Genomic DNA, 27,313 nt, shown 5'->3' on the forward strand with positions numbered 1-27,313 from the left:
GGTCGAAGGACGGCTGGACGCGCAGACGCTAAGTCTGCGTCAGCAGATCGCTCATTCGCCAAATACGCTCGGTGGTCTCTCAGCAAACGTGCCCTGTCGTCAGCATGCACCGTCGCCAGGCGTTTCATGAACGCGCTATTCTCCAAGCGTGTTTCACGCCGTGCTGCCATTCTTTTGATCTTCTTCCTGGCCAGCAAAATCTCAACTGGCAGGTGCGATCGCCCCCCTCCACACGAATCGGACACATAACATGACCTGATCATTGGATTTGTTGGCGTCCTATTTTTTCGCGCATGCAACCTAGCCCTGTGCATTGAACGTTTTATGGGGGATGTGCTTATACTTGGTTTCAGTATAGTTTGGCTGTTTTTAGAGCCAATCCCTATATAAACATGTTGTACCTACAACATGTTTTCATGTTGTTTTATACAACCTTGGTCGCTGGGGGGTTAAAATCAGGTAAGCATGATGCTGACCCAAATTAATGAAATTAAAAAGATCGATTTAGGTACACATGGGTTCAGCGTTTTTTTCACAAGTAATCCCGCTGAAGCGTAGCGGAGGCAGGAAGGCCAAAGCAAGTAGAACTAAACCTAAACTACCGCCGCGTAGCGGCGGCGCTCGGCTAGGTTTTTAATGAATACAGTACGTCATTGCTGCCAAAATAATTTAAATGATTTGAGATTCAGCAACTGGTACATGCGCAAGCGTCGGTAGCAAGCCACATCTTCGAGTCTGTATTTGTTCAATTGACTGTGTTGTACCAGAAATACAGTTTAACAGGATCTTGCAATGAAAGGGCCCATCTCTGGGTGCACGTAGAGTAAATTTTATGTAGGGCAAACTCCATTACCTCGGCTGTATCCTTAATCATAAGCTTAACTGGTTTTTAGTAGTTTTCTTGCAAATAAAAAGCCATCAGCGGAATTTACAACTGCTTATGTTGGGATCTATAATTAGCATATTCGTGTGAAGCTATCGTAGCCTTGTCATGGCGACTAAAGAAAATTAATCGAGATTTTCCATGAACTCTTACGTATCCTGAAATCAACCGCATTGGTAGAATAAGGTCTTGTCTGGTCCGAAAAAGAAATACCAGCTCCTTAAATCGGCGATAACTTCGGTCACACAGCTCCAACGGAAGCGTGGTTGAGCTAGTTTGAAGCTCTACTTACGTAGCGTCAGCACGATTTTTTTATGAACAAATTTCCCGCCAATTTTGCCAATACCTGACCATTTGAACTATCACTTTATGGAGGGTTGGAGTTTGTTTTCGCTTTGACGTCAAAATAATCAAAATTCAGCATTAAAATATACTAGAAAAGTGCAACTGGAGCTCAATCTAGTAATATATCACTAAAAGCAATTGAATCCATTTTCGTGTCAATTACTCTCAATCCGTGTGCATACAAATCCTCATATGAACTCATTTTAACCAATCGTATGGACATTGACCAATCACACATGCGAGGTTTTTTTTATAGAAAACCTAACTGTTAATTCTTTTCCGAGCCGGAGAAGTATTGCATTACCCCCCCCGCTCTCAAGCGTTGTATATAACAACATGTGAGGTTTGGCTTTATCTTAACATGTTGTATAATACAACATGCTAAAAGCCGTGAAATGCACGCGGTTAGGAGGAGCATTTGCATGTACCGAGCAAAAATGTGATAAAAGAAGCCGGAGTGGATACACTGATTTGCGAACAGATTGGCGGGGTTTTGGTAGCTCGGATCAACGTCACTTTGGAAAAAGCCAAGAAGCAGAAAGATGGCAGCCCGACGTGAAACCCGGATGGAGCGTGACGCCTTCAAGGCGAGACAGGAAGGAAGAAGCATCGAAGACAGGCATCGCCTCAGCGCAGAGCATCGGGAGTATTTGAATGGAGAGAGGGCGACTGACGCCGATTTCGGTAACGACGAGCCGAGTGTACCACCTGCAGCTGCTCCTCCTGCTGTAGATAGATCTTGGGGACTCCCATGCGCCCCTCCGCGCGGAAGGGACGCTTGCTATCTAGCAAATGCAAAGAGGCTCATGGAAAGGCGGTTGGCCGATAAAGCTTCTCAGAAAAAGAAATCTCCGGCGAAGAAGACGACGACTAAGACACGGCAGAGCTTTGAAAGGGAGAAAAGGCTGCACAGGAAGCAAGAGCGATAGCACGCGCAACCAGCGGCAAAGCAGTCCACTCGGGCACGGATTGCAGTGGAGGAATTGCGGGGACGCGACGCCCGAGATGACGCGCTGCTGCAGTTGCAGCAGAAAGACCAACAAACGACCCTAAAGAAGAAGAAGTCGGAGAAGACATCGGAGAAACGCAAAGCGTCTACGAAGACACCTGCGAACCCCAAAAAAAGAAGAAGGCGACAAGTCCCCACGTCACCACCCCAGAGGACGAAGATGGTGCGGACAACGAACGCGCCAGCTGCACATCTTCATCAACAGAGGTGTCAGCACCAGCCAACTGGTAGAAGTTCTTGACACGACGTACGTACTTCATGTCCTCACGCAATGAAGTTGTATATGATGTTATGTAGCGCGGATACCCATCAAGTACTTCAGCGAACGCGTTTGTGGCTGTGTCTGCATCAACCTCTACCTCTGTGGCTGCGTCTGCTCCTGATGCTGCATCTGCACCCGCTGTAGACGCTCCACGACGACCCGCCAGGTACGCCTTTACTCATGGTGTATATACAACATGGTTGATGCTACCCATGTAGTATATTGTCATATACGACGTGATCTTTGCGGGCCTCTCATTTTAGAATCTGAGCGGAACGAGGACTCTACGTTCGTGGATGCGGCAGATGCGGTTGTAGAATCCCGGACTACGGACTGTGATGCGTTTAATTCCGACGTGGACGATGACATCAACTCGGATGATTGGAACCCGGAGACGGACGACAACACTGCACCTACCGACGGCGATGATGATACTGTGCAGACGTTAGACCTTGCCGACTATACGCCCGAGCAGGACGAACTTTCTGACGACGATGACTTGGATGGTGCTACTCTCTTAGTTCGTGCAAAGAATCGAACCAAGCGACAGCTTAAACGCGAACGATTTGAAGCCGCTAAGGCAAATGCGACTGGGCAACTACAATCCAGCACTGGGATACGATGGCACCGAAAGAGATGGAGTTGCTGGCGTCGGATAAGAAGCATTGAAGAAGATGAGCATTGACAGGTGGAACTTCGGTACGTTTATCTGTTTTGGGGATGTATTATAAATGACATCAGCTCATGGAACATGCTGTATTATGCACCTAGATGCAACACCGCATCTGGACCGAGCAGAGGCGTATCCTGGCCTGTATTTCGAGCTTATGAATCGACATAAGAAGTGTTTGAGCTGGCGGAATCGCCTCTCCGCCTCTTCTACTCCATGCCCCCGCGATTGTGGAGGCGTATTGCAATGGAGAGCAACCGCTACTACGAACAGAACTTAAATGCAGGAGTGCATGTATGCGTCTCGGCAGGCGCGACAAGAAGAGGGAACGAGAGAAGACGTACTGCTGAGAGAAACAAAGAGCCACAATAAGATTCAAGCAGAAAACATGCTGCACTGTATTGGGCTATTAGTGGCAAGAATCCTATGCCCTCGCAAGCGACGTTTCGCTGACCATTAGGCGACTAATGCAGTGGGCGCTGTGCCTAAGGGCACTTTTAAATCTTTCGTGCGAAAAGCACGTTTCGATAACATCATACAGAATCTACATTTCACCAACAGCACAGACCCGCGTGCGGAGACAGAGCGCGTGGAAAATCAGGTCTGTCGTGGATACGTCGTACTTTACTTTCGCGAAAGGCTACACGGTGCCCCCAGTGTTGTCCTTCGACGAGGCGATGATCCCATCCAGAAGTCGCCACAACGTCCCCCGTCAGTTCATGAAAGACAAACTGCCCAAATGGGGGACAAAATTTTCGTGACGTGCTGTGCAGACACAGCTTATTGTCTTGGGTACATGGCGGTCCCTGGAAGGCGACCACCTTTTGCTTCTTTTTGTGTGGCTAAGTCTCACATGTTGTATATTCACTCCTGTGTATTTCTATTCTTGTCGTATATGCAACATGGCAGCATCGAGATATTCTGCGGGGCAGACCAGCACTCAGATGAACTTGGAGGAGCAGCACCAGCTCACTTTCCCGCTGTTCCCAACTCTCCAGCAACAGTTATGCCGAATCTCTCGAGGGTCCTCCCACAACAACAACAAGACGGTTGCTACCGAGGTGTAGTCACTGATCGCTTCTATACATCAGTGCAGCTTGCTCTACAGCTGCTGGCTTCCAAGGTGTACCTGGTTGGCACAATCCAGACCAACAAAAAAGGTTTTTCACCGGGTTTGATCACGAGAGAGGCTACACGACCACGGCACATTCCGCGTGGATCCTCGACGGTCACAGTCGCCAAAGGTTGTCCCCAATTACAGGTTCTGCAGTGGTGGGATCGTCTTCCCGTGTATCTGCTGTCCACTGGAAGCAGCGCGGCGACTGAAACGTGTGGTAAGAGATATTGCCGCTCATTGCATGCTTTTTGTGTTCTAACATTCTTCGTGGTGCTTTGATACAGGACGGCGTATTCCTGGTGGTCAACGTCTCACCATACTCTGTCCGTACACGATGCGCAACTATCATCGCTGGATGGGTGGGGTGGATATACACGATCAGTTGAGGCTGCAGCGCCACTCGCTGCAGCTTTCAGTGCGCTTCCAAATGTACTATAAAACCATCTTCTTGGGGCTGGTGGATACAGTAATCGTCAACGCTTCTATAGTTTATCAGGAGGCGAACCAGCAACAAAAGAATACCATGGCAGATCATGCTGATTTTCTGGAGATACTACAATCCCAGCTACTACAGACAACGGAGGACGACTTTATCGAGGAGGTATGTATAACATGTTCTGATGGCATCATGCAATTTATACGACATGATACATGTTGCTTACATACTTACATGTTGTTTTGCCAGCGAGCAGAGCTATTCATCAGGCCCGTCCTTCCACTTGATGTACCATATTTGATGGCGCGTTATGTTGTTGTTCGCGTAGTGCCTGGGGTGCACACGATCGCACAGGTAGACGCTACACAAACCATAAGTTATAAATATAGACAAGGAGTGATGTTGGCAAGACCCACCGTTTGTTTTCGTCACTGCAGGCTTCAAAGTAAACTATGGTGACACTGCGCTGCCCAACCTTGGTCTTTCGGATGGAACAAACTTCACTAGTGCTGTGAGCGCTTTCGAAAGCCCTCGCGGACCTGTACCCACTCCGGAAATTCTGATAGCTTGTGCTCGGTATAAATCGTGCTGTTACTCCTAATAAATGTGGCAGGTGAGGAGCTCCCGCGGCCACGTGTCGGCCGAGACATCCAGATGCGTGGGCTTGGTAAGAAGCGCCACCGTCGTGCACTTGGGTTCGATGCCGGTGAGAGTGGAGATGTGAGTGAGGGTGACGAGGAGGGCAAGGAGGAAGCGTCTGATTGTGAGGAGTGATGGTGCGTAGGAGTAAAAGAAAGGGGGTTAGCTGCAAGTATTTAATCCACCTGCTGAAGTTGACAAACATAACTGGGCTGATATGTTTACCCTTTGTTCATTTCAAATAAACGGGTCAAATTCTAATGTATTATATACTCCATGTTTAATCCGCTTGAGTACGCGATGGTGTATGTGACGACATCGCTGGTGCAGAGCACTTCGCCGAGTTCATAGTCGATTTGACCAATTTCCCGCAATTCATAAAACGGTCTCGTACTTATTGCAGGCAATACAAATATCAATTGTAGGCTGGCATTAACATGGTGTATTTAGCAACATGTTAAGGACTGAACAGGGGGCATTTTTGGCCGTGAGAGTGTGGGGGAGATTATAATCGAATTCCTAACGTCACACAACGGCATCACAAGTTCCTCCACATGGAACGTGTTGTTTTGTTTGACAATGAATTTGTCCTGATGGTAATTTGAGCTTGTATCATTAGCACTTGGACAAGTTCAGCACTGATTCGATTTACAATGCTCTACGAAGCCCGATCAAGATTTCGAAGAGAAGGGTTTATCTAGTGCTCTGGAACATTTGTTTTGTGAAAATGACAAAACGAGGTGACAAAAATAGACAATTCAGCAGTATCTGATTGTGTAAGAATTACAACATTTTTAAGGCGGATTACATGCGTGGCTTTATATATCTACGGTAATATCACTTTCTAGACACGATAACTTTATAATAAAATAATTTCGACGTAGAGGCCGAATTTTGTAATTTGAGCTTCGTATACTTCTCCGGTCCTACAAATAAATAGTAGTCAGTTTTGTTTATTAAAAACATTTTATATTTGATTGGTCGACGACCTTTTTCCGACAAATGTTATTCGATAAAAATGCATCAGTAGACCGTCTATCGTCTGATTTGTATGTCAGGCTGATTGGCTGTTTTTTGAAACGATCATGAAGATTGCTTTAGGTAATATATTGCTGGAATAAGCTCTTTATCCTCTTTTTTAGGATTATTTAAGCTTGATTCTGACTATATCTGATGGTGCTGCAAGCAAAACCATCAGACCTTTATAAAGTGATCATATGAATGGCCGGTAATTGACGCTTTTGACGAGAATTTTGTTTATCTAAGGAATACTTCAGGGTAGTGCAAATAAAGAGTCTACAGCGAAACTTGTTCCAGATACATTTAGTCAGTAGAACAGAAGTTATCGCAAGTTTAGTGAGCGGTTAACATTTTAATGGACCGGAGAAGAACGCAACTTGGGCCTCCCAGTGACAAAGCAAAATACTTGAAAATTAGTGGCTTGTCAGCTAGACATACGCCATAATAACTCCTTTGTGGTGGCCGAAACGTTTTGTCTGCTGTTTTGGCAATAAATTTAGGATTCAAAACGTGACATATCACAAAAAAATAAGCGTAGGTATTTTAGTACGAAGCCTAGCCATACAAACCAGTTTTCTTAAAAAAATACAAAATCTTAGCCTGCAAAGCGTTATTCTCTATGTTAGACCCATTGTAGCGCCTACTACAGTGGCCTTGTTAAATTTACTTCACCAGTGGACTCATCCAGACATAGCACCAAAACCACTAAACGCCCCCCCCATCTCTAGTGGTAACGCAGCTACGCACGTTCTACTGACTGCCGAGCGGAGCGAAGGCGGCCCTAATCAGGGTTGCTCAAAATATGATTTATATGGATTTCTTCGTTTAATGAGAATAAATACCTGCATGGTAGATCGGAAATCTGCAAATAAATAATTTGTGCTGCGACTGTGGCAAATAAGTATTTGTATCAAAACATGATCGTGTTACTAGATTAATGGTTTTGGGGAAAACATGCTCCTCGAGTGCTGGGAAGGCATCAGGGAAGCGTCGGACATGGCGAAGGTTGCGAGAGTTGGTAGTTTGGGCTGTGTGCGAATTGAAAAGTGAGTTTGACTCGGCGGCACAAGTTTGCAGACAGCTCAGAGCCAACGAAAATCTGGTGGCTGACAATAAATTTCGTGTAGGAATTCATAAAATCCAAAAATAAATTTTCAAGCTGTGGCCAGACCATAAGTAAACTATTTCTCAATGAAAAAAAATATATTTTCAGTAAATATATTTTTGAGGATCCCTGACCCTAATTGACTATACAGTACATGTAATCTGTGGTGTAATATAATGGTTTTTTTTAGGGTTTCTTTGAAATGACGTACCCTAGTTTTGGTACAGGTCTGATAAAGTCGGTGGTCGATTATTTTATGGTACCATTTGGAAGGCAGACTCAAGTGCGATGCAGAATGTGCTGCGGCCAGGAAGTCGCGAGTTCGTGATCGTGCTGAATGTGGTGCTGGCGCTGCTGTTCTTCGTGATGCTGGCAGTCATCTACACGGAGCTGGAGGACTCGTTCCATGTGTTCGTGCTGCTTTTCCTTGTCGTGGGACTCACAGTCTCCATCAACTGGTTCATCATCGAGGCACGGAGAACAATCAACAAAAAAGAATAATGAAAACGAAAGCGAAACCGCCGCAGACAGTGACAATGAAGGTGTCCAGGTTCCTATGGGAGGTCTTGGAGCAATATTTTTCTTTGAGAAATTGCCTTTCCGCAATGCCGACCAAACTCCGCAAGTGGATATAAACGAGACCCAGCTGCGGAATTTAATAAGAAACACAGAAATGCTTTTCGATCACAAAGAGGCTCAAGCTGGACGTATCTACATGTATCTATCAGATTTTATATCTAACAGATACATGTAGATACGTCCCGCTTGAGCGCTCATATCAATGTTATCGTGGCGAAGGTGAAAAAAATCTGAATGACGAGCTACAGACCAAGAGTGACTTGGTGATGGTCGGATATCTCCACCAAGCGCTTGGTGGTCCCTTCTCGGGAGACGCCGACGCAAGATTCTTCCAGTATCTGATGCGATGCTGTTCGAGTTACTACAGCGGACCTGTACGTGACGATAATACAGAGCGCTGGCTTCGGGAAGAGTAGAATCTGTACGAGGTCGCGAAAAAGCCCGCTGGCCCCACGATGGATCTGCTAGAAGGTGAACTATCCGATGCTCGGTTCCTGTACGTCTGCGGACGGAACATCAAGCAACCGTCCAACTTTTCGGCAGCTACCCCGCATCTCTTCTCATTCTTCTTCGAATGCCCAAACATCGCTGATCGTTTGATTAATGCGCTGGAATGATTGTGCTTGAATTGAGAGTCGACGAAGAATGTCTAGCTCGACCTGTTCGGTATGGACGCTGTGGTCGACATGAACACACAGACGACGCCAGCTACTCAGCAAAATATTTGTCGTAACCGACTTTTTTCCACCGATTTTCGACAACTCTTTGGCATCAGCTTTGAGGAATGTGGCTAGTGGAAATCCCAATCTCGGCCAGTCACCTCACAAAAAGTGCGGACGTTGAGGGGAGGTCAGGACGTGAAAATGTTGCTTTCGGCTTTTGATAAGCCTGGGTCCTTACTTGCGAGGAAGGATGAAAACGGAATCGATTACTTGCATCTCTTGTGCAGAGCGCTAACGAACGTAAACCGTAATCTACGCGGGGAAGAGCTCAAGATGATACTCTCAGATTCACGATACTCCCTCGACTGAGAGACGACCTTGTTCCCACCGATCGTAATCACTCACACGATGGGCGTTGTGCTGCTGAACCAAAACCAACGGGGTCTTCCGTTTGACTACAAGGCAAGTGCTCTTGGAATGGTCAACTGGCATAGCTGCTCCACTACAGATTCGAAAGCACCCCATGACTTCTCACTCTTGCTGTACTTGGTGGTGAAAGCGGGGATGCCGAATGATAATTGGCGCCGCAATTATTGCAATAAGAAAGCACCAATTATTTATTGGTGGCTTTCTGGAGAGAAAGACCAACTATTTGTTTTCGCTCCCGTCGTACAGTGGGTACAGAAAGTCTACATCCAACGTCTCCTTGAGCACGTTGGCCCACGGCGTTTGGTCCCTGACGGTATTTAGAATGGTTACTATGCATGATATGAATGCCTGACGTGAAGGCTTTCCAACAAACTATCATTTGACCAGGTTGACAGAAGCTGGTAGAAGTTGAGCCCACTCAAACAAAAAAGAAGTAAAATTATGGCAAAAAAAGTGAAAGTCTATTTTGTTATTCTCAACTTTTAAGAGCTGCTGTTAACAATTTTGCATTCCATGTTGTAGTAGTAGCCATACGAACACTATCTGAAGCTTTCACGCACCTTGTGTACATGTAGCACCAATAATCTGTTCAATCAGCCTTTACATTCTTTAGTGCACTGTGTACCAATATTGCTCCGATAATCTATTCTCTGAGTTGAGGAAGCTCAATAATTTATTTTGGTCTAGCCAGTTCCTTAACCCAATTACTTTCGATTAGCAATTGATAAAAATGCAAAGTCTCTTAAAAAAACAGCCATGGTATCGTCACCCTGCAAGGTGTACAATTGGGTCCGCAATCAAGCCCAATATTTGCCTCCCGGGCCGTGGCGGACTTAACGTTAGATAACAACAAGCAAGCACTGGAGAAAAAAGGGCAGAAAAAGTAAGCACTTTTGGTATGAAAAGGGGTCATGTAGAATTGTACGTTGACTCTGTAACTCGACACAAGCCTAGACGTTTAGAAGACGGCGATGAGCACAAAGCACGCATACACCAGCATCGTTGGGTACATGACGAGGTATTTCTGCTCGGTCATGTACAGCGCCTTCTCAAAGAACCGCGACGCCGTGTGAGTGCTCCAGAGTGTGCATACACTAGCCAGCAAGAAGCCGGCAATGCCCAAATCCTTGACCGACACCACGATGTTGATCGCTGCCAGGCCGATGATCGGCAACAGGCAGTAGCCAAGCACCGAGCACACGCGGTAGATGTCGATAGTCCGCTCGGGCGACAGTAAGTTCATCAGCAAGTACATGAAGAGACACGACAGCACTCCGAAGCCGTAAATGTATCCAAAATGAACCTTAGCAGCCTACAAGAGACAATAAAAAAAAAAAATAAGTTCAAAGCCGCAGCAAATACTAGTAAGAAAAGTTAGCGTACCAGTAGCAGACAAACGCCGAAGAGGAAGCAGAAGACGAGCGGTCCTGCAAGATCCGCGTCGTCTAGAATGTGCTCATTAATCTGCTTGGTAGGGAGCAGCACAGACACCGTCTTGGCCCAAATGTGGTCGAAGTTGATGCCCAGTTCTGCGTATTCAAATAAGAAAACACCAATCTTAAGTAAAAAAAAATACTTGGAGATAAATATGCAATCACTCGTCACCTTCCAGAAGCGGTGGCTCGTTGGCGAACTCGTCGTCGCCGCCGTCGTCATCATAATAGCCGGCGTTGGAGCCGACGGTCCCGCTGAGACCATTGGACGAGCCTGGCGCCGGAGAAAAGCCTGCTCCGCTGTTGTTGCTGTTCGGGTGTGTGGGCTGCGCGTTCATGGGCGGGTACTCGCCCTCTGGAGCCGTGAACCACGGGCTCATGGCGTTCGGATCCATATTCATGTTCATTTCTGGTCTACGTGGACAGAGACCAATGTGGTCCACGCGAACTAGCACACGTCGCAGATCCGTTGACTATTTTAATAAGTTAAATTCATAAATATAAAATTTTAAAATAGAGGCTTTTCAGTAATCCATGCACATGTATTTAAAATTTCACTGATCTCGTAAGTAGATGGTGATGTTTTTCTTACGTATCGCTTGCATGAAACCGATACTGTACTAATGGTCAAAAGTGTCAGTGCTTTATATTTAAATTATCGGGCACATGCACAGATAGACAAGATCTATTTTATAGAATTAAAGATAAATTTAAAGTTTTAAATGATGGTCATATATGTATATTCGAAAAAAAAATCACGAAGCAAAAAAAAACGAAATAAAAAGCTGTAGCAGTTAATATTGCTTTTCGGTTTATAAGTACTGTACGGAAACAATTCTCGAAATCAAATCTTTTTTTTCAGCAACTTTATCAGCTGCCGTTCCAAAACCGAATAATAGGCAGTAACGCTCCGAAACAGTAGCGAACACCGTGAAAGAAAAGTTTGGTGTGAAATAACAAAGCAGCCAGACCAAGCGAAACATACCAAGACATTCCCAATACTTAGGTGAGAAACAGTAGACGTTTGACACAGCCTGTACGATTACGCTTAGATAGAATTACATGTACCATGATAAACTGATTCGATTATGGAAATGACTGGATAACCGATTATCCGACACGAGTACGCACTGCAAGAAGCAATCGTCTACAGAATACAACTATATCTAACAGACTTGGTAGTTAGTGTGCTCATATATACAATGGGACTTTTTCCTTAGCTGTCACATATAGCTTGTAGTCTTCTCCCTCACGGTATTCGACCTCTGTGCTGGGAGCTCGCTTCATTCTCTCCCTGTCCTCAGTGACCACAGCTCGGAGCTCCGACCTTGAGGGCGTTGCTCCTGGGTCAGCAAAACTGGCGTGAGGGATAGATGGAGCTTGTTTGCGGTAGTTCTGTAAAGTACGAATGCTTGGCAACAGAGGGAAAACTTTGCGCTCATGGTAGTGCTGGCGTCGGAGGCAGCGTTCTGCGGATAAATCTGGTTCTCTTGAGTATGACGTTTCAAAGGAAGAGAACCTTTCGTTGGCGTTTAAAAGTGCTGAAAAGCCCGGAGCTCGGGGCGAGCTACCTGTTGGAATCTCATGATCGACCGATCTGACAGGAGATGGTGTCGCTATGTCCTTGTACAAGTGTGCACTTGGTACACGAGGCTCCGACGATGATTTCCTTGTGGCTTCACACCCTTTTAGTCTGCTGCTCCAGTGAGCCTTATTCACCCGGTCTTCACCATACTGGGTTGTCCTTGTTAGCCCATTGGCCGCCGCTGGCTGCATCGATACGTCAGCTTTATGCTCGGAGCACATTCCTCCACGTACAGCACGCTTGAAACAATACTCGAGGAGGCAAATCGAGGATCCTCCATGGTGCTGACAATAATCGTTTGCCATCGACCGTTTGTTGCAGTTGTCAAAGACACATCTGCGGTAGCCACCGTGGCCCACACAGAGTCCTTCGTACTGCACGACTTTGTTGCATCTGTCGATACGACAGCGCTTGCCTCCTCCTGAAAAATAAAATTTAGCATAAAGAGATCATCTTTCGCTGTCAGATGGACGAAGTTTTTTTTTACCGTGGGCAATACAGGCTCCACCACTCTGTGCACGCTTGGAGCAACCGTGATAGCCGCACTTCTTGCCCCCGCCGTGGACCCAGCAGAACCCTCCCGACTGAGCACTCTTGGTGCACCCCTGGGTCTGACATCGCTTGCCACCGCCGTGTGCCACACAAAGTCCTCGACTAACTACACTCGTACTACAGCCATCCACCGCACACTTGTTCCCACCCCCGTGAGAGATGCAGCGTCCACCTCGCTTAGCAGTTTTCTGACAGCCTGGGACACTGCATCTCCTCGAGTTGGGCTTTGCATTGGCACCCGACAACGTTGTTTCGTTGTGATTTTGTCTTTCACCCGTGTCAGAGCTGAGTAAATACTCGAGCGACGCCATGGCAACGACACTTGTGGACTTCAAAGAAAAATAGCGTGTGAGGTCGGTAGAGCGGTGCTGTGTACACAGCTCCAAAAGGACGAGCGTGTGGGACAATGGTCATCCGAAAGCCACCTCGCTGAGTGTGGTGGGAGAAGGTGAAACGAAGGGCCCGTTGATAAGTTTCTCAACGTAAGAATAACGAACGAGTCCCCGGAATGAGGGCGCTTTGAGTGCTATTTCCATTAGGACGACGAGTGTTTTGGACGTAGTTGTTGTGCCCAGTACTCGCTCGAAATGCCTACCTAGTCGTGCACATAATTTTTCAACAAATTGATCCATCTCGATGATTCTACTTCTGCTTTTTGTTTTTTTTTCTTGGTTTAATGGCGCAACGGGAGAGCTGTAAGCCGACGTCTTCCACCACGTAGAGTTTGTTGAGGAACTGTACCGCTTGCTTGATTTCATTTCCGCTGGTTGCGGCCTCGGTAACGGACTTCTTTTGTTGGGCCAACCACAACGTTTCGAAAATTGTTCACAGACGACCACCACTTTCTCTGCGTCCCAAGCCAAGGAACCCAATGAAAATAGTACTATGCTCGGTGTAAACCAAGGGCGTTTTCCCTTTTTCTTTTACCATCTCATGCTTAATCGGTCTTAGAAAAGATGAAAAAAAAGCATTCTTCTTCTCTCCTCGGCGACTTCGGACGACGTAGTTGTGGTCAGATACTCGACTTCTGGCCTTCGCTCGCGAGCTATCTGAAGTTTTGATTCCGGTTGACTCCGTTACAGAGCGTTGCGTACAGTATTAGTTGCGCTATGGTGCTGTGCTGTGTCCAAGTACTGTGCACGTAGAAGTACTATACTGTCCACTTGCCATAGATGGGTGCTTCACTAGCAAAGGCCCTTCTCCATTCAAATTCAATTTTTTAGCTAGACGATCACCTGGTGTATGGTGAGCCTCGTATCTTGATGTCCAGACGTTAAAAGTCTGAGTTGTAGTGCGGTATCTACCGCCGACGAGAGACGACGACAAGTGCCACCGTGGTGACAGCAGCGGCCACAGCCGCATAGGTCACGATCTCGTCCGACACTCCCAGCCATTGAGCCAGAGCGCTCGGGGTCGTGGGGGACGCGAACTTGACCTTCCTGCCTTTAGCCTTGGCGATGCTGTTCTCAATGTCTCGCTGGATCATCTTAGCTGCAATCGGGTGATATAGATGCTTACAGTCCGCAAAGATTGCCTCGGCCTGTGCAGGACCCAGCGCTGTGCACAGGTCGCGGAAGAGCGGACGTACGAACTTCATCCGACCCTGTTCCTTCAGCATCTCCACAGTCCTGTCAAGCACACGCAGGTCGCCCGCACGAAGCAACACAGTGTACCACCGGAATCGCAGCTCCGAGTTGTGTGTGGTCGTCAAGTGGTGCTGCGTGAACGAGTCGATCGCGTCCAAGTGGGCCGGCGTCAAGCGCGCGTGCTCCTGTCTCAGTAGCAGCGTGTCCAGCAGCAAGATCCACAGACTGGCGGGCCACTTCGTCAGCACATCCTGCGCGACGCTCGTCCACGTGTCCGCGTTGCTACTCGCCGTCATCTGCTCGCCCAACTTGGTCGCTTGGCTCGTCAACGTCGTGTCGAACTTGTTGGCCACAGGCGGCATGCCAGGCGAGTGGTACCAGGCCTCCCAGTCGATCGCACGAAGCGCCTCCTGCTTGTCGGCAAAGTATTTCTCAAAGAACGCACGGAAGTCGCTCGACGTGAGCGTCTTGAACTTGAACTCCTGGATGTAAGCCTTGGCGAACGTATCGAACACTTGGTGCCCACCGACGACCGTTGACAGATAGTGTAGGAAATTAAAGCCTTTTTCATACGGAATCGAGGAAAACACCTCGTCCGGGTCGACGCCGTCCGTGTCGGGCACCAGCGCCGTGTACGGATGGGTGGGGCCGAACTCCTCCACTGACTCGATGAGGTCGCGTAGACCCATCGCAGCCTTGAGGTCGTACGCCTTGGGGTCCTGTGCGATGCGCGTCTGGATCTTCCGCTCCAGCCACATGGTCCAGCCCTCGTTGAGCCAGAAATCGGTCCACGAGCGGTTCGTCACGAGGTTCCCCGTCCACGAGTGCGAGATCTCGTGCGCCACCACGTCAGCAAGCGAGCGGTCTCCGGCCAACAGCGTGGGGGTCACAAACGTCAAGCAAGGATTCTCCATGCCTCCGTACGGGAAAGAAGGGGGCAGACACACGAGATCGTATCGCTTCCACACATACTCCTGGCCTGTGATCTCCTCGGCGTGTTGCAAGAACGCCTCCGTCTGCGCAAACTCGTGGGCAGCTTTCGTCACCACCGTAGGCTCCGCCCACACGCGACTACGTGGCCCCAAGTCCACACTCTCCAGTTTACCGGCCACGATGGCCAGTAGATAGGAAGGAATGGGCACGGACTGCTGGAATGAGACTTGGTAGGTAGCGTCCATAGTGTTGTGGTTCTTGCGGCCCTGCGGGTCTGCTATGGCGCTCATCAGACACGTGCACCAGTCCGGCACCGTGACTGTGGCCGAGTACGTGAATTTACACGCCGGCGTGTCCGGACACGGCACGATGGTGCGTGCGTGGATGGCCTGGCACTGCGTGAAGAGATACGGGTGCGTCTTGCCGGCTGTGAGCTCCTTGCTGAGCCACTGCAGGCCGCTGGAGGCGTCGGATGTGGTGTAATCCACACGGATCTTCGTGGCGTGGCTGGGCACGGACACCACGAGTGCGCGGCCGAATACCGGGTGCTCCTTCTCGGCCAGAGCGAAGGGCGTCTCCTTGCCGTCTGCATAGACTTTGGAGACGCTCAAATGGTGCGTGTCCAGCACCACAACGGAGGACGTGGCGGTCGAGGCGTGGTGGAACGTGTACTCGGCGTATCCCTTGAGTTGCTGGGCTGCGAAGTCCAGCGCAATGACCCAATTGAGATGCGTGAACGTCACCTCGTCCAGGTTCGAGTACGAATGCGAGCGAAGGGGGCGCTCTTGATCCATTTTCACTTGCGATTTAGTGGGGATATTGAACAGGGAGTATTGACGAATGAGAGCTGTGATGTGTGTCCAGAGATCCGCACAAGTTATTGTGGAGGGGAAAGTGGGATTAGTGACATCGGAAACGATTTACAGAGCGTAAAAGTGTCGCATAGTCGAAAAAGAGTAGGGATTCAGGAAACGCGCTGTTCGTCTACATGGCCTGTGGTTTGGTTCCTTTTAGGGGGATGATAGTCTGCTGCGGCTTCGTTTTGTCTGCTAGCAGCGCTAGTCCACACGTACGGCGATAACATATCAGCAACCAATTGGAAATGGCCGATTGCATACTGTGCACCTTACTTTCAAAACAAAGTTTAAATTTCATTACTATAAGCTACTTTAAGGTAAGAAGATATTAATACATGTAAATCGGTGGTATTTAGAGCTATCTTAAGCTTGAAGATAAATCGGAGGCATGGGGTGCCATAATGTGCAATTTCTTGTGTGGTGCAGCGTGCCTGTGTGTGTGTAGTAGGTTTTGTGGTCTGGGTGTGATTTTGTCAGCCTTTGCTAATTCTTTGTCTGTTTTAAATGTGCTCTCAAAATTTAGGTTGGCTTTTTAAAGCGTACCATTTAGAAGGTACACTTGGCTTGGCTACGGGATCGAATAACCGTAGGCACACGGTCCTCACCAATCAAATTCCATTTATCCTCTTCCTATTGGCCAAAACACTTTTGACCAATCCTCTGCCATTATCGAATTGGTCTGGAGGCGGACAGCCAAGCATTATCATCTTCTCAGGCAGGAAGAGCGACGTCCGCTTCTCTCCATCCCGAGGCCCCGTTCAAGCACCTGCGCAAGTTGTGCGTGTGTGCCTCCATCATCTCCTCCACCGCAAGCGTTGAATTTGTCAATAGAAACCTCGTGCACAGCTCAGCATCATGACAGAAGCGCAGCCAGAGAACCGCGCCACATTGGACGCCAAGACGAAGCTCGACGCTGCCGGCAGCTCCTCCAAGCTGCGTCCTACTGCCAAAGAGTTCGTATTTAACACAGCGGCTCCTGTATGGACGCCCTCGTTTGTGGCGTCACCGCCGCCCGCTCCTGTCGCCCCTGCCGCTCCTCCCGCCCCTGCCGCTCCTCCCGCGCCTGCCGCGAAGAAGAGCCAGCTCAAACTCACAGCCAAGCCCTTCGTGCCGTCTTGTACGCAAACAACTGCGATGATACGTACACAAAGAGTATGTACTAACTTTATTTAACATGTTGCTACTCTAGTTATGGCCCCAGCGTTCGTGCCTGCATCGCTGAAGACGCCCGAAGTGGAGAACGTGGAGACGGTCAAGGAGACGGAAGTGACGACGCCCACGTCAGAGCCTGTGTCGACACCTGCGACGTCAGCGGCTTCTTCCAATGCGTCGGAGCCTGAGACGGAGAAGGAGGAGAAGCTCGAGGAGGCCTCGGAGCGAGAGGAGAAGCAGAAACAGGACGTGGATGTCCAGGAGGTCGTCGAGGAAGCGACCGCCGAGCCTGAGGCCGAGAAACCCGAGGTTGTGGCCGAGCAGGCGGTGATCGGAGCGCGTATTATCTACACTATCAAGCAGCTGCTAGAGATGGAGCCGGACGTGGAGCTGTGCGTCATCCCGGAGCGTGTCAAGGGTATGGTGATCGCTGCCGACAAGACCACGAAGGCGCTATCGGCCCCTGCGCCTGAAGTCCCGGGTAAAGGCATGCGTCGTAATGACTCGTCTCGCTCTCTGGGGCGTCACGGCAGCAGCGGCAACTTCAGTGAAGGACGCGGACGTCGGGAACGTGGCGGTGGACGTGGAGGACGCGGCGGACGTGGCCATCACGACACTGCACCCGCACTGGAAGACTGCGCGCCTCTGGATATCAACGAGGAGACGCGCTGGAAGCCTTCGCACGCCAAGTCGCGTCTGGACGATCCTGTGGAGACCGCCGAGGCGTCTCTGAAGGAAGCCAAGTCGATTCTGAACAAGCTGTCGATTGAGAAGTTCGACAAGCTGTCGGATCAGCTGATTGAGGTGGCTGTGCGAGGCTTGGAGGTGCTCAAGGGCGTGATCGAGATGGTGATTGCCAAGGCGCAGATGGAGTGGCACTTCGCCACCATGTACGCGGAGCTGTGCGCCAAGATCGCGCAGACGGCCATGCCGGCGATCACTCTGGAGGAGGGACAAGTGGCGACGGACACGCATAAACTGTTCCGGAAGCTGCTGCTGCAACGCTGTCAGAAGGAGTTCGAGGCCAAGCCGGAGCTCGAAGGGCTAGAGACGCTATCCGAAAACGAGCGACGCGAGAAGGAGCTCATCATGAAGCGCGCGTCGCTGGGCCACATCCGCTTCGTGGGCGAGCTCTTCAAGCAGCGGATGCTGAGCTCGCGCATCATGCACGAGTGCGTCGGCATCCTGTTTGGAGACACCGCAGCGCCTGACGAGGAATCGCTCGAGTGTCTGTGCAACTTGCTGAGTACCATCGGCCGGGCGCTTGAAGCCAATGCGAGAGAGAAGGCCGAGTTGAACCACATCAACGGATACTACGCGACTATCAAGAAGCTCAGTGGCGAGTCCACGCTGTTGTGTACGCGTGTGCGCTTCATGCTGCAGGATCTGCTGGAGCTGCGCACAAACCGCTGGGTGGCTCGTCGTAAGGAGACGAAGGCCATGACGATCGCTGAGGTGCACGCGGAAGTCGCTCGCGAGGCCAAGGAGAAGGAACGATCCAGTACCACCAAGTCTGGCGGCCACGCGCGTCTACAGCGCAGTCAGTCGATGAACTTCACTGGCTCCGCGGGCTCGAACGACCGCCGACGTGGCAGTGGCGGAGGCGCGTCGGCGGCCTGGAAGGCTCGCACGTCGGCGTCTTCTACAGCTCCGTCTAGCGCCCCCACAGTGGACGCTGATGGCTGGGAGACGGTGACGGGTGGAGCACGTCCCAAGGGGCTGAAGCACCGCAGTAACTCGGACCGCTTCCCATCGCCCGCGTCCTCGGGTGGACTGCCTCGTCACCCAAGCGGCACTCGCTTGAGTAGCAACAACACGTTCGCGTCTCTGAGCGGCAAGGACGCCACACGCAAGGAGCGCGGCCGCAGCAACAGCTCGTCGTCATCGTCTTCGCGCTCTTCGCGCGGACGGGAAGACGCTGGACGTCCACCGACGCCCTCATCCACCAAGTCGAGCAATGACCGCTCTGACAAGCCTGAGAAAACTGCGGAGACGGAGACTGCAGCCCCGACACTGACGGCTGAGGCGTTCGAGAAGAAGGTGAAGGCTATTCTGGACGAGTATGTGGAGCTGGAGGATTTGGAGGAGGCGCACGCGAGCTTCACGGAGCTCAACGCGTCGAGCCACTACGCTCTGATCCCCAACAAGGTGCTGAATATTGGTCTAGAAAAGGGCGACAAGGAGCGCGAGGCCATTGCGAGCTTCCTGGCTGGTCTGTATGACCGCAAGGTGGTGACGAGTGCAGCTCTGGAGAGCGCGCTGCAGGACGTGCTCGAGTTCGCCGAGGACATCGAGATCGACATCCCCAAGACGCTCCCGTACTTGAGCGAGATGGTGGCGCCGTCGGTGGTGGCGGGCAGCATCACGATCCCGCAGCTTGTGACGATGACGGAGCATCTGCGCTACAACGGCAAGGCCGCCAAGCTCATCGGAGCGACGCTGGCGGCTGTGGTGTCGTGCGAGGACGAAGCGAAGGTGCAGGAGCTGCTGGCCGCGGAAAGCGTCGACTTCATGGCGCTGCTGGCCGAGGCGAACCGCAACGAGGAGGCCGTGCAGACCTTCTACCAGGACTACGCGCTGGGGTTCCTCATGTAAACACACCCACAGAGTTGTGTGTGTTTCCTGCTTCGCTCCATGATTTATTGGGATGGATATAGGTAGATTTGACATTCACGGACAGGAAAATAGAGCGCACGTGACGTTCGTTGAAGTTTTGTGGTCCAGCGTGACTCAGTAGGTTACATGTATGAAGGATACCAGTGTATAAGTTGTCAGCTAGCAATGGTTCATTTCTACTATGTAATGTATCATTGAATGAAGAGCTGGAGCTATTAATGGATACTATTTCTCACAGGCTGTTTTTTTTCTAAACTTGTCACTTTGACTCACTTCCAAACCGTTTTTATTAAAGCTCCTCGGAATCGCCTCCGTCCATCATCTCATGGCTTCTTCGCTGCCAGCCCAAGCTTCGTGTCTACAAGACCAGCGCTACACAGATGGCCACTTCCTCAACGCGCGTGGTCAGAAGCTTTTCTACTGCGCCGCCTTCCCACCCGAATCGGTGCCTCTCCGTGGCGTGGCGCTCTTCCTGCACGGTATGGGAGAGCACTCGCTGCGCTTCACGCACGTGTACCGACACTTGTGCCTCAATGGCTACGGAGTGATTGCGTATGACATGCTGGGTCACGGCCAGAGTGAAAGTGAGAAGCCCGGGCTACGCGCACACGGCTCCGAGTTCCAGTACTTCGTGGACGACACGAACCAGTTCGTCACGGCCGCTAAGCTCGCTGTATACAGCAAGATGCTACCGGAAGGAGCTTCTGACCCCCCATTAGTCATCATCAGCATCTCGTTCGGAGCTCTGGTGGCTCTTAACACGATTCTATCGGGGAAACATCACTTCAGCGGCTGCGTAGTGGCCTCTCCAGCCATCGCCGTCGAGTACACGCTCACTCTCCGTCTGATGGAGCTCGTCGCCAGACCGCTGGTGTGGCTGTTCCCCGAGTCGAGGTTAGTGGCAGGAGTCAACTTTGCGGGCTTGACACGAGACCCAGAGTTCCTAAAGGACTATATGGCGGACCCGCTCAATGTCACGGACAATCTGACCACCCTCATGGCGGTGCAGGTCAGTCTGGGCATGAAGCAGTTGCAGGAGAGCGACCAGATTCTAGATGCCAACAGTACATTCTGCAACGTACCGCTGTTGGTGCTGCAAGGGACAGAGGACAAGGTCACGAGTGTGAAGATCGTGGAGGATTTCATGACTCGTGCTGCGAATAAGGTCAAAGAGCTCAAGCTCTTCCCGAATCTCTTCCACTGTCTTTGGAACGAACCGGAGAAGCAGCAGGTGATGGACTACGCGAGTGACTGGCTCAACAAGCGATTCATCGCAGAGTCGACCTTAAAAAGCGCCTCAAAGCTTTGAGAGAACGACGTAGCGACGTCTGATACAGCCATAAAACGACGCTAGATCTTGTAATTAACCGGTTTATTACATGTAGTTTATCCTTTAACCAGCCCTTCCTTGCGGAGCTTTGATACTATACAATTTGTCACGTTGTACTTAAACTTCACGGCGGGCAGTCGATGAAGATGATCGAAGGGTGCGAATCCGGCGTGAGTGGGAACGTGTGTTCTGTCTGTGGACTTCGACCGTGCGGGTCTCGGCTCGAGCCGAAGCCAAAATGTCTGGAATGCACGTGTCGTGGTGACGAGGACGTGTGCACGGGCTGCGGGGACCCTGTCGGCGTCGAGTTGCAGCTCCGTCTTGCGGCTTCGCTGTGCTTGGGCTGGTAGGAGAGACCGTGGATCGTGAACCGACGACGAGTCTTGGTCTGGTACGAGATGCGACGCTGCTCCTCCGCAGCGACAGCGGCAGCCGCGTCAAGTTGGTGCTGTGCGGATCCACCCAAGCCGACCGTGAAACGCAGGCCGTGACCTTGCGAGTGGGATCGACGAGACCACAGCTTGGCGTGTTTGGTCTTCTGCTTGGTGGTGGACGTCTCCGTTGTTGACCAAGTGGCTTCATCTTCGGTACTGCTAGTGCTGCTGCGACGATGACTGCGGAACCACTTCAACGGCATGATACGAGCTTGTTCTGGAGCGTAGAGAGGCTTGCGATCTTGTTGACCGATTTGAGAATGAAACTTGCTGGTGTGCCGGATATAAGGCCTCCCAATCGATCGCCATTCTCTGACACATCGCTCGGAGCTTATTCTTCGAGCTCTGTCCAGAGCTCTCCGAACTTTGTGGCCGACAGTGTTTGCCACAACAAGCGAAGCAAGACGCTTTGCTGACGTGGGCTTTTCCATTCACGGCTGTTTCAGCTTTCTTCGGAGCTTTTTTTTTCAATGCAGCGTTTCAAGTCGAAAATCTCCATCGAAACTTTGCCAGCTGAACACGTCGAGAAATCCGTGAGGAAAATTGTTTGGCAATGAAACGTTACTCTCGAGTGACAAAGCTTGATCCACTAGTTGCGAAGAAACACTGTTGTGAGGCAAATAAAAATCCGCTTTCATTCTGACATGAGCAAAATTTTCAGCTGAGGAAGCAGGCAAGCTATTAATATGCTCCAAATTTTCCCTTTACTGTTTCAATTTCCATATTATTTGTGTCCGATATCCTTCGCACAGTGAAACGAACTTACCGCTACAGACCAATCGCAATAAAAAATCTTTGTTCTGTCTGTAGCTACAGTAAAGAAGCATAGCAAAACAAAGCCGATGTGGAAAGCCTCGCTTCACCGAGTTCTGCTTTTTTCAACGTGGGCGTTTTTACCGAAATGGCTGCACCAAAGGGATCGCACCAAATGCTGGACCATCGGCCTCCTACGTCCCAGGCTCTGCGTCGTGCCTGCCAGCTAAATAGCTCTTAAAAGATCTATCCGTGCAGTCAAATAAAGTGTGCGTCAGTGCAATGAAGCTCTCGACACTTGTCTTCTATTTTAAGGTTTTTCGGGCAAGTCACTCGGGTACAGAGTCCGCTGTAATCAACAGATACTTGGTCACTCGGCATTTGTGAGACCGCAACTATCTTACATCCGAACAGTCCTCAAGGCGTCACGCTTAGACAAGTGGTACGCCGGACTCACCACCATCTTAGTCCACTGACCACTTGTGATCCTGCCAGGGAACCCGAAAAAATAATATGCGTAAAAATTAATCCTAATTTTTTAGTTTAATTATTAATTTATGGCTGTCAACAACGGGAATAACCCCAATTTTGAGTAAGGTCTAGTCAAGTTACAGCGTGGGGGCGCTCTGAACGTCGCGGAAAAATTAGCCTGCGCTGAATTTAGGTCGCCTGATCTCGAATGGTCGTCTTCAAGAGCCGCCGAAGAGCGTTCTATTGTGAGAGCGGCGTTCAAGAAACGCAATTGCGCACTACGTCGACGTCGCGTACATCCCGCCAACGTCTAACGAGTGTGAGCGCTTCTTCTCTCTCGCTAAGCTGGTGCTGTCTGATCTACGGAAGCGAATGTCTCCAGCCAGGCTTGAGATGATAATGTTTCTGAACTACAATCGTGACTTGCGAAGTTTTGCAAATAATTGAATTATTAATTTTCTCAGCTCACATCGATGTATTAATCTAAGTATTGCATTTTCGGGTTCCCTGGTTGGACTTGATTTGGGCAGGATCATCCTGCCCAAATCGAGTCCAAAGGTAAAGTGGTAGAGATTGCAGGCGTCGTTTGGTCTTCGAGTACGCCACCACTTTCTGCTATGATCTGCCGTGCTCTCGTCTTCGTACGTCTCCTTCAAACGTGGAAGCTCCCCGTACCTATGCTCGTCAGCCAGAATTTCAAACGTAACTAAGGAGGTCAGTATAATATATTATGTACAAGCAGTTCTAGAAAAACTCAACCCTGTTACACCACCGACATCGAGCTTCAATTGCTAATCTAGCGACTCTAGACCGGTGAGGGTAATAATGCCAAAAGAGAATTTAAGTTCCAAGACGTGGTGTGGAATAAAGCGAGACGGCAACATTTTGCTACGGAGAATGATACGAAGTTCTCAGATTCCTAACGGGACAACGGACCTTTGCCGGTTTATCAAAATGGAGAAGATCGTATTGAGCTATCGCCACCTCCAGTGAAATTGTAGAGCGAAATTGGATAAGAGTATTGCGTTTACAGTATGTAAGTCTTTTGTCACAATGCAAGGCTCGTAACGGGTAAAAGAACACGCGATAGCTTGTCTTTCATGACCAAGTGCTGGCAGAAGGTTTAATCGCGGGGGTCTAGCTCCAAAGTCCCAATACCCCGGTGCGTTGATCGAGGGCAGCGTCACAACGTCACGTCGAACGAGTGTAATGGCACTGAGAGGGACTTTCATTTCAGCCAGCAGCGTGGAAACCACCCAAGACGTCGAAACGCCCTGGAGACAGAATTGTTTAATGGAGGACAAACGTTCGTCTTCATTGGCTGGGATCGGGCTAGATAATCAGTTATCTATGTCTGTTTCAACTACTCCTCTTCGTTCAGGTTCAAGGCTGGCAACATCAGCTGGAGCGATAGATCATTCTCGAAGGTGTGTGGACGTGTAACGTTAGACACGGAGCCGGAATGAAGTCATCGTCGAAGAAACCCTCCAATGGAGGATATGTTGAAGATGCTCGCCACCTCCTCAATACTGACATTCAGCTGAACACTACGTTGTCTATTAGTGTACGTCCAGGTGCTTCCATTGCGCTTGATCACTTCGGAAGAGCAACAGTTGTGAGGACTCAGCAATGACGGCGTCATTAAAAGCCCTAGTGTCGACTACTAAGCTTTGCAGCGCGATGATCAATGGCGGTGGAGAAGTATCGAATGTGGCAGTCGTAGAAAATGGTCCCGAGCTTTCGACTCGACTTTGAATTGTGCGTTTTTAAAGTCAATTAATACCTGAACTCGAAATCCTGTACACCCTGTTCAATACGGTATCAATGCAGTTGTTACTGCACATGGTAACCGATTCACTGGACATCTCGTCATGCCTGGTCAACGTAGAGTACAAATTCACCGACAGAGTTCTCGGAAAACCTCACAAATCGCGGAATACCGAGGATTCGGCCTCCGTCCCAGTGGACTTCGGTTCTTGGAGCGACAGTTGGAAGTGCATACGGAGATGCGCTCAAGCATCGTACAGCTTGTATTCGGCATTCGCAAAGTCTAGATTGAACTTCACACACAGCACGTACATGTACTCAGCTCCTGGCATCTCATTCCATGTCAGTATCGCCTTGTGGTCGAGTTGGCCTCGTCATGCCCCACCCCAATCTCAAATTTGATTGTCCGAAAGTCGTCTCAGATTGGAACGAAGCACGGATCCTGGGGTCCCGCTTGGCGTGGTCCATAACTAAGGTCTGGGCAGAAATGTCGCTTCTGGGGACTATTCGCAGCACCGAACACGTTGATCCATCGACTGACGAGTGACTTGGCGAATGAAGTGCATCGTCCGAATTCACCAATGTATTCCCCGTGTGGAGTGCTCTCAAACTCAATGATGTGGATCTCTCCAGTCACTTCAGAAAATTGGAAAATGTTCGTCGATTTGAAGGGTTCTTAAATTAATTTTGAGATACTATCCGTACTGCCACTTTTAATATTTCATGACACAAATGCGGGACAGTCTGTTGATAAGAAAACTGCCCCATAAAAATGCCCAGCTTATATAAATGACAATATCGCACTGATAGAGCGCAGCTACTAAAATGATAAACTAGTGGCAGAGGGTTTTGCTGTGCTCGCACCTGGCACACGAAATGCTGCTACATTATCAAAAGAACATATGTTCTTCCGCTACAAAAACCAATCTTTTTTTTGGGTATCCAACTTTTCCTCCTTCGGACTTCACTGCTAGGGGCAAGCTGGCTTGATTAGCTTTGGAGATTTAGGCTCGTCGTAGTTCCCCTCCGAGCTGGCTCGGTATCGGAAGCGGGACGCTGTCTGTTTCGTTATATTTCCACATTGAGGCCTTGATCATCGAACTTGCCGCGTCTCGGATCATTCCTGATCTGAGACGGGTGTACACTGTGAAGCACCAGCTTGACCACCTTCCCATTAAACGAATGACCAGATCACTCTTTCCTGCTGCTAGGAGTACGCATGCTCCCCCTATACGTAGTTAATGGGCTGAGTAATCCTTCCTTGGTCGTCCTACGTCGACCGCTGCCGCCTTAATTAGATTGCTCCCGCGTGACTTCTTGACCGTAGCTGCTCTCGAAACTGAGGTAAGGTATGACCCCAACGCCTTTCCTTCGCAAAGCCATTGGGCTCGGATCTGGAGACGCTGCCATTACTGGGCATAACGCATCATTGCTGGATAAGTAGTGTCGGATCGTGGTGCCTTGCGCAACTCGATCTCCTTTATGGGAGTCAAATATCATCTCCCTTGACACGGTCCCTGGGGCTTCAGGTCCAACCTGAATTCCGTTCTTGTCGCGCAGTACCACATTGGTGGCCCTTACGCAATGGACTCTATCCGTTACTGTCAAACGATCGACGCTGATAAATCCCCATTGCTCTGAGTTTCTGTCGAGAACGAAGAAACCTAGTACGATGGATCCCCACATCATTTTATCTTGTTGGCCAGGCTCTTCTAGGATTTCTCGCATTTTGAGCAGCATCGGTGTCGTAACTGGCTGTTTCCTGTCCACTTGACCCTGGGTCCGTTTGTATCCCTTAGCGACCAACTCAATCTCCGAATTATTGTAATTGAGCCTTGCGTTTCGAACGGCTTTGTGTGCGAATGCCATCGCCTCCATTTTCCCGCCAAAGGTCTGGCATTTGTTCCCTCGTCCCGCCTTGTTGTGCACTTCTGAAGCGCACAATGCTGCGAATGATCCAACCATACTAGCTTGTCTTGCTCTGGGAGCACTTCAATCCACACGGGAATCCAAAGTCGTTACAGAACGACTCCCAAAACTTGAAGTTCTTGCTATATTTCCCGTGCGTTCCGGTTGTGATTGAAGCCTGTCTGAGATGATCACGTTCTGCCTCCACTCGTCGGATCTGTGTTGTACCTGGTTCATGACATAAATGTTAGTGGCTGTGTGTACATCGCAATTTCGAGTCAGCTCCATCCTTCGCCCGAAGTATGAGTATTAAAGTATAGCCTGTACTGAACATGGTTCAGTGCACACCGTCGCAGGTCCTGCTGTCCGTCTTCTGACTTATAATGACCAAACCGGTGATCCATTTTCTGCCGTGCACCAGATGCCTGTACTCGTTAGCCGTGGACCCCCTTTATTTACTGCGGTGAAAAGGGCCTGGCAGTACCTTTGCCGTCCTGGACGGGCCCTTCCTCAGTGACTACAAGGCGTCCTCTTAACCGCATGCTCGTGAGAATAACCACTCGCAATTTTGAGACAACGAGCCATATCACTTCGAATCCGTTGTTTCCTTGGAATAGCTCCATTGGCATTCCTGAAAATTCGTTATGGAAGACCAGGTCGCTCCACCACACCAGGTCCTTCCGAAGGAACTGTGACATCGAAGCTTCTATCTTGTTGTTCTTTCTGCAATAGTTCTGAGGCCTCATTAGTCGCTGGATGAACGGCTTGGTGATCGGGATG

General features: G+C 49.8%; 5 protein-coding genes across 5 annotated transcripts; 2 read left to right on the forward strand and 3 right to left on the reverse strand.

The window, feature by feature from the left end:
• Window positions 1-10,114: 10,114 nt before the first annotated feature.
• Window positions 10,115-13,037, reverse strand: PITG_15391 (uncharacterized protein; the record flags this gene model as incomplete). The annotated part of the gene is made up of 6 exons (XM_002898303.1): window positions 10,115-10,468; window positions 10,540-10,685; window positions 10,762-11,037; window positions 11,697-11,736; window positions 12,408-12,595; window positions 12,662-13,037. The coding sequence occupies 6 exons, from the start codon at window positions 13,035-13,037 to the stop codon at window positions 10,115-10,117; spliced, it is 1,380 nt and encodes a 459-aa protein (XP_002898349.1).
• A 989-nt stretch (window positions 13,038-14,026) lies between these two features.
• Window positions 14,027-16,039, reverse strand: PITG_15392 (leukotriene A-4 hydrolase-like protein; the record flags this gene model as incomplete). The annotated part of the gene is made up of 1 exon (XM_002898304.1): window positions 14,027-16,039. The coding sequence occupies one exon, from the start codon at window positions 16,037-16,039 to the stop codon at window positions 14,027-14,029; it is 2,013 nt and encodes a 670-aa protein (XP_002898350.1).
• Window positions 16,040-16,957: 918 nt separating this feature from the next.
• On the forward strand, window positions 16,958-19,849 carry PITG_15393 (eukaryotic translation initiation factor, putative; the record flags this gene model as incomplete). The annotated part of the gene is made up of 2 exons (XM_002898305.1): window positions 16,958-17,219; window positions 17,292-19,849. 2 exons carry the CDS (start codon window positions 16,958-16,960, stop codon window positions 19,847-19,849), a joined length of 2,820 nt encoding a protein of 939 aa, XP_002898351.1.
• A 346-nt stretch (window positions 19,850-20,195) lies between these two features.
• Window positions 20,196-21,179, forward strand: PITG_15394 (serine protease family S33, putative; the record flags this gene model as incomplete). Its single annotated transcript, XM_002898306.1, has 1 exon — window positions 20,196-21,179. One exon carries the CDS (start codon window positions 20,196-20,198, stop codon window positions 21,177-21,179), a length of 984 nt encoding a protein of 327 aa, XP_002898352.1.
• A 145-nt stretch (window positions 21,180-21,324) lies between these two features.
• Window positions 21,325-22,075, reverse strand: PITG_15395 (uncharacterized protein; the record flags this gene model as incomplete). The annotated part of the gene is made up of 2 exons (XM_002898307.1): window positions 21,325-21,400; window positions 21,494-22,075. 2 exons carry the CDS (start codon window positions 21,835-21,837, stop codon window positions 21,325-21,327), a joined length of 420 nt encoding a protein of 139 aa, XP_002898353.1.
• Window positions 22,076-27,313: the final 5,238 nt, after the last annotated feature.

This window comes from Phytophthora infestans, genomic scaffold (genome assembly GCF_000142945.1).
Source record: "Phytophthora infestans T30-4 supercont1.37 genomic scaffold, whole genome shotgun sequence".
Lineage (NCBI taxonomy): Eukaryota > Oomycota > Peronosporomycetes > Peronosporales > Peronosporaceae > Phytophthora > Phytophthora infestans.